At 46.8% G+C, this 7,159-nt stretch overlaps 1 protein-coding gene across 1 annotated transcript; it reads right to left on the reverse strand.

The window, feature by feature from the left end:
* Positions 1-563: 563 nt before the first annotated feature.
* Positions 564-7,153, reverse strand: LOC135821048 (serine protease 33-like). Its single transcript, XM_065334109.1, has 5 exons — positions 7,086-7,153; positions 6,099-6,262; positions 5,059-5,259; positions 2,628-2,820; positions 564-1,309 (listed from the first exon to the last, which is right to left on the reverse strand). Exons 1-5 carry the CDS (start codon positions 7,138-7,140, stop codon positions 1,203-1,205), a joined length of 720 nt encoding a protein of 239 aa, XP_065190181.1. The 5' UTR covers positions 7,141-7,153; the 3' UTR covers positions 564-1,202.
* Positions 7,154-7,159: the final 6 nt, after the last annotated feature.

Genomic DNA, 7,159 nt, shown 5'->3' on the forward strand with positions numbered 1-7,159 from the left:
GGATAACCAGGACTAGAAATGAGCTCTGCACAAAATACCATGAGGAAATCGTCAAAATGACAAAAAAAGATTCTTCAGTAACGAAACACAGAACTCGTGACATAAGTTTGGAGGCCATAATCTGTGACATATAGATCTACATGTATGATGATCACTTGTTGCCACATTGACAGGAATCACTCGTACATACAGCTCCCCATTTTCCCCCATTGCCCTCCAAAAAACTTCTTTCAGACTATGTCAGACTAGAACCCGTAGCTTACCATTTGCCAATCACGAAACTAACCAGCCATCTATCTGTGCTTGTTGTGGAAAGCACGAGGAAATGTGTGATTTGAACGCTTGATGCACTATAGAGAATCCGTGTATTGAAAGATTATGAACTTTATTATTACGAAGAGCATTGCTCTGAAGAAGCAAGTAGGAGCTCAGCTACACACAGCGACCCCCCCCCCCCCCCCACGCTCGCTCGCTCGCATCCAGCCTGGGGACTCACATACACATGTCGTGCGGGCACATACAGTGAGCATGGCACGCAGGCATCAACACCTAGTCACTCGGAGTTCAATTCATCAAGACTTCACAGGTCACGTGTGCATTGTTGAATCCTGGTTCAACAAAGATTACATCTCAGCAGATGACCCATAAGAGCATAATGTGGCAGAATGCCCAGGGATGAGACTATAATATATTCAAAGGCAGGCAAAAAAAGGAGGAGAAAGAGAACTAAAGAATAAGCACAATCATATTTGTAAATACTTGAAGTATTAAAATGGTAATAATTCCTCAGGTGCAACTGATGAAGTAAAAGCGTGAGGCGGGGGGGGGGGGGGAAGGCGAGCTTCGACTCCCAGTATATTGTGGTCAATACGAGGGGCACATAGGAGCACGTATAGTCCTTAAGTGTGCCTTGCACAATACAAGCAAATGTACACACTGGACCGTCCAAGGATTTCAACCCGTTACCGTACCATCTCTGCCCAGTCGGGAGTCGGGAATTTTCAATAGCATTCAGGTGTGCTGCTCAAGACAAGAGTATGCGTACATACAGTATGTGTCAGTAAATGTACACATGAGCGCAAGCACGCATGCACGTGTGTGTGTGTGTGTGTGTGTGTGTGTGTGTGTGTGCGTGTGTGTGTATGTGTGTTTATAGCATGCATGTGGGTGTGTCCATCTCTGTGCTACATGCAGAATACGGATCATATTTCTTTGCCCAGCCTTCGATAGACCCAGTTCAGCATGCTCTCGTCCAGTTTAGTGTAAACGCCGAACTTGCCCGGCACATTGCAGAAGTTCTCCTCGCCAGCTGCATCGCAAAAAAACACACCACAGGACACAAGTGCAGTACGGAGCTCAGTGACAACCCATGTTTAAAAACTGCCCGTATATGATTGCAATATGCTGTATTTCCCGGAGTCCAAGCCACACTGGAGTATATAAGCCTCAAACAATTTTTTGGCCACGAAATACAGACATCTACCCATCATTAATTTGACCATCGGAGTTTAAGCTGCACAACTTTCTTGGGGTGAATTACTGGTGTTAAAAGCGCGGCTTGTACTCCGGAAAGCACGGTGAGCAGTCTTTTTCACTAGTCAAAACGTATCGGAAAACGTATCGGAAGAAACATGGTTTGGGGCTCTGAACCTACCCAGAGCTACGTCTCGTTACGGCCTGAATGCTATTTTCATTTTTGGCAGCAGACAGATGGAACATGCTTCCACCTGGATGTCGTCAAGCTAAGCCCCTTTCTGCATTTGTCACAAGCACCAAGTCATTCCTAGGGTTCCCAGTAAAAAGGCAACGCCTGTTGGGAGTTCCCTAGTAAAATAATAAATTCTACTACAGTTGAACATCGATTATCCGACCACCTCTGGGCAGACAACTGTCAGGCGGTGTTCAGATAAGGCAAATGTTCTGGATAAGAAAAAAACTGTCACTCACACACTTTCAGTGGTTATTACTAGCCGCACGACCTTTTTACTTTTTACTTTTCAAAATTTTCGTATTTTTTGAATGGCTCACTACATGCACAGTGCGTACTCTACGGCACGGGCGCCCAAAAAAACTGTTACGGATAATTGAATGGTCGGATAGTCGATGTGCGGATAATCGATGTTCAACTGTACTACTACTAGATTGTTGGTCTCTACCGACTAGTGGTGGTCTCAAAGAGCAGGTGGTCTCAAAGAGCAGGTGGTCTCAAAGAGCAGGTGGTCTCAAAGAGCAGGTGGTCTTAAAGAGGTGGTCGCAAAGAGCAGGTGGTCTCAAAGAGCAGGTGGTCTCAAAGAGCAGGTGGTCTCAAAGAGCAGGTGGTCTCTCAAAAAGACTGGTTATCTCTACAGACATGTAGATGTTTATTACGGGATTTTCGCGCACACCTACAAGTACATGCATGGTATATCTCCTTCTCCATTCCTCCCAAACACATGCAGTCACACAAGCACGCACGCACAAGCACCCTCACGCACGTACACACACGCACACACACACACACACGCACACACATGCACGCACACGCACACACACACGCACACACACACGCACACATTGGCACAAGGCGGTGCACCCGAGCCCTGGCGTTGACTGTCACTTGCCAGAACCGTCATGCCGTCTGTACTTACACGGGCCGTAGCTGAGAACGCCAGCGACAAACCATGTGCCCTTGTCATCCTTGCCTCGCTTAGAGCCGCGTCTTCTCATGAGCGGTCCGCCAGAGTCTCCTAGACATGTATCAGCGTTGTTGATAGGGTCATGTGCACACACGGTGCTAGGGCCGGCAGCCATTACTTTCTCGCACACCGACGTATTCAGGGTCTGTAGGCATGGGAAACAGTTCAAACAAACCAATGGAGGCGTTAGACATGTGTGTGTGTGTGTGTGTGTGTGTGTGTGTGTGTGTGTGTGTGTGTGTGTGTGTGTGTGTGTGTGTGTGTGTGTGTGTGTGTGCATGCGCAATAGGGATTCACTGGCCAGAAAAAGTCACTTCAAACAGCTGTGTGGTGGATACCAGGCTAAAAATAGTGGCGGTCAATTCATCAGCCTTGCAAGCTGTTGGATGGTGTAATCCCAGCACAAGTTGCTATGTCTAAAACATAGCTGTTCGCTATCATCGCTCCCGCGATGGGCATGTCTGAGGTCTGAGGTCTGAGGTGTGCATGCGTGCGGGCGTGTGTGTGTGCGTGTGTGCGTGTGTGTGCATGTGTATGTGTGTGTGTAGCATTATTGTACTAATGCAGATTAACGGGTGCACGCTGGTAGGTGCTATACTGCTCAAACTATGGTACTCAAATCGCCAGCATTGCTACTGCATGCTCATGCTTCACTGCACGCTTGCACTACCCCTGTATGCCCGTTCACACGTAATTCACATCAGTGCGTTGGCTGTGGTCATGTGCACCGCAAGTCACGGCAACCATGCCGACCAAACAATAGGGCGCCTGCAACATGGAGCTTCCTTCGGCGTGGCATTCGTGCAATGTGCCAAAGTTCTTCTTTTCTGTTCCGATCCGTTCTGTGTTTGTCTAGTCGTATATATGTATGCCATGCACATGTACAGTCTTGGCAAGTGAAATCCGACACTTGCCATAGGGGACAGCGCCACAAATGGATATCAATGATGTAATGAGCTGTACCTAATTTGTACTTGATTAGAGCCGCATGCATCCCAAACAGGTCGAAAGATCATAAAGTAGATACACACAGTTCACAGACATGGTACACATAAGGAGTATTGGTATCCAGTCCCCATGCATTCCCGCCAGCACCTTTGAACCTTTGAGGTGAACCTTGACTGTGATGAGTACGAGTACTGTCATGAGACAGATAACAGTTGCATGTAACACAATGTAGTCCCGTATCCCGGTCTGCAGGGGCTGCACACTGCATGGTGTAGTCCCTTATGCCAAGTGTCGGACTTCACTTGCCACGACTGTACATAGTAATATTATGACTCAACAATCTGGACAGTAGTCATTTTGCCCCGTTAATTATGCTTCTCACCTATGCGTATGCTTGTGAAATTATTGTGGTATTTTCTTCGTGCAATGGCCAAATGCAACTTCCTGTACGTTGTGTCCAACAAGAATGAGAGATTGAAAGAAGTGTTTTACTCCGAGTTTCACGCACTGTAAGCTAGAACAGTGTTTTCTGATGATGTTAAACTCGGAGTAAAAGCCCTTTTTTCATCCTCTGATTTTTGTTGGGTCTAGCTCCGCCTTTCGGAGTTGAGCATTCTATTGGACAGCTTGGAACCTCTCTGTTGTAAGTTATGTCTTTGTGAATGGCAGTGAGGTCAGAGCAGCTTGTAGCAGGGAGTATTAAAATACCATTATTTTACTACTCCCTGGCTTGTACACATACTCACATATACTCAATCTGCGGACAGCATGCTGTTTCGTTCTTTTTGAACTCATCAGCGCAGCACAGAGAAAATGAGGCCGAACCTGATAGCAATGGAAATAAAAATTTCCAATCAGGCCCGAACGTACCTTGCCAGAGTGCTCAAACTGACAAGTCAGTGAGCTCTGCATAACGCAATCAGCAAAGGCACTACCCCACGCAAGAGTGCTCAACTGCTACAAGAGCATATAGATTAGTAAAATAGGGAGTAGTAAAATACCATTATTTTACTACTCCTGACTTGTACACAATCATACTCACATATTAATATTACCGTAAAGTACCGCCAGAGCGCCCCGTCTCGCGAGAGCGCCCCACCTTGATTTTACAGCCAGAGGAAGGAAGATCGTATGGCAGAGTGCAACGAAGTTTGTACGATGTGAGAATCTTAGTGTACTAAGGTCACACTTGGCAGGTTTTTGTGTGGAGCTTGTGTCCGCTTGAAGGTACGGATTGACTGCTAAACGTGCAATATGTGTACAAGGTTCATGTCGTATGACCTACAGACAGCAGACCACCTCCACAACACGACCACGAAAGGATGAGATGGTGGGGCGCTCTGGCGGTACTTTACGGTACATGTATTATTAGTAAAATCCGGAGTAGTAAAATACCGCTATTTTACTACTTCTTGGCTTGTACAGGCATACTCACATATAAATTGATGGCCTTCATCTTGTCGAGGTTGGGATGGATGTTGTCGGAGCCCACGTCCTTCTCCCAGCCCCAGCCCCCGGATACAACTGGCGTTTCAGGCGGGATCTCCATACTCCAGTCCGTCTCCTCACCTCTTCCACCTTTGTGTGGCAAGCAGATAGTACGAATGGCGGGGCCCAACACTGGGTCGCGATTCAGCTATCAACAAGTGAACAAAGGAAAAGGTAAGCCGCTATTACATGTATTGTTCATAAAATAAAATAAAACATAGCTCAGTGGTTAGAGCATTGCTAGCCTCGAGCCAAGGTCCCTGGTTCGAGTGCTGGTGGTGACAGTCATTTCTTTCTTCAGATTTTTCACTTTTCCATTCTCTCAACTGATGAACATTCCCCTAACTATAAAGTGGGTATTATTTTACACCAACTTTTTGGCGCAGTATACGTCAGTACAATGATCTATATTTATGTCAAATTCAAATTTGGACTTCACGGAGAATTTCAAAGTATTAGGAAATTAGTGGTGTGACTGTGACTGCTGATTTTTTCTTTCTTTCGTATCTGGCTTGCAAGTCTTCAGTTTCGGAGAGAAAAGAGCAGTACGAGGCATGTGCCCCTAATTTTCTTGTATTTATGTCTTTTTTTGGCTCGTAGCTGTACTGATGAGGCCTTTATGGCCGAAACAGCTTGCTGTCTACAGCATTGGGTGTCTTTTTTTTTGTAATTCTTGCTGGCTGGGTTGTGTCACATTCTTGCGTACACTTCAACACGGATAATTAGCAGAGCTGAGTGTGTCTGTGGAAATCTGCCGGCAGACTGTGTGACACACACACACTGGGACTGATAGGAAACCTGTCCCTTCAGATAGGATTTTATTTATAGTCCCACTGGCCTTTGGCCCGATTTTCGCCCAATTAATGCTCAAATAACCACTTTAAATAAATGTGTATAATCTGGGTTTTAGACAATTTCCCATAGTAAACCTGTCCTAATTTCGTGAAATCTGAATAGACAGACAGACAGACCATACACACGTCTCACCTTGAGCAGAGCAATGTCGTTCCGGATGATGCGAGACCTCGGCCCGGACGGCCGGTAGCCATTGAGCAATATCTCGTCCACGCCATAGTCCTGTTCCGTACCTTCATTCAGGGAGTAAATAGTGTCCCCTAGTCTCACCAGTAAATCCTGTTTCAAGTATTTCCCTGCAGCACAGTAAACACGGTGATTGTAGAAGTGAGTTTTAGAAAAAAACCGGAAAAGAAAAGCAGACAGGACATACACTCTTACATTTCACTGACCGTTTCCAGCGTGAGTCGCTTTTGCGAGCACCTCCAAACCGGCCCCTATTCGAGTAGGCAAAACATTCGGTAATTGTGCCTTCTAAGGGCTTTGACAACATGTTTACAAGTGGAACAAGTTGACGGTTCGTGTGAGGTCCAGTCAGATGGAGTGCTCCGTATCCATAGGAACGCCACCATCCTCAAGGATCACAGCGCATCTGCAGCTCTTAATAAATAAAGCGGTGGGAGGGGAGCACATCAGACCCGCAATCAAGTGGTCAAAGACCCAAACATCTCTTCCGCTGCATCCATATTTCCCTTGTGCCAGCCAGGCCACAAGCTCTCAATTAACCGTCGGTCTCAGCACACTTGGACACACTCCAGTTGACCCGCTCTAGAGACAAGACTGCTGCAAAGATCTAGTGCTGCTGGAGGCGCATTGGCTTTTTCGGTTTTTCACAGAAGTGCCCGAGCCAAGTGCTTCCACACCCACCTTGCCCGGCAGTCAAAACACACAGGCAAACGTGCATGCATGCATACAAGAACATGCAAATGTACAGACCAATGCACACACATGCACACATATGCACACACAAATAAACAGACATACAGACATGTACATAAGCATGCATGCATGCATGCATGCATGTACACACGCACACAAACACGCACACACGCACGCCCGCCCACGCGCGCGCACGCATGCACACACGCACGCACACACACACACACGCAACTCTCTTACTGTGAAAACAGTGAGCGGCGGTCAGCACAAAGGCACGCCTGTTAGGCTCCGACATGTCCTTAACCAGGGAACCA

Source organism: Sycon ciliatum, chromosome 7, assembly GCF_964019385.1.
Source record: "Sycon ciliatum chromosome 7, ocSycCili1.1, whole genome shotgun sequence".
Taxonomy (NCBI): Eukaryota; Metazoa; Porifera; class Calcarea; order Leucosolenida; family Sycettidae; genus Sycon; species Sycon ciliatum.

Coding starts and splice junctions, on each gene's coding strand:
- LOC135821048 (XM_065334109.1), bottom strand. CDS start 7,140: ATGTCGGAGCCTAACAGGCGTGCCTTTGTGCTGACCGCCGCTCACTGT. Junction 5,260..6,098: donor ACGACATTGCTCTGCTCAAG/GTGAGACGTGTG, acceptor ACTTGTTGATAG/CTGAATCGCGACCCAGTGTT. Junction 2,821..5,058: donor TGAAGGCCATCAATTTATAT/GTGAGTATGCCT, acceptor CCATGCCTACAG/ACCCTGAATACGTCGGTGTG.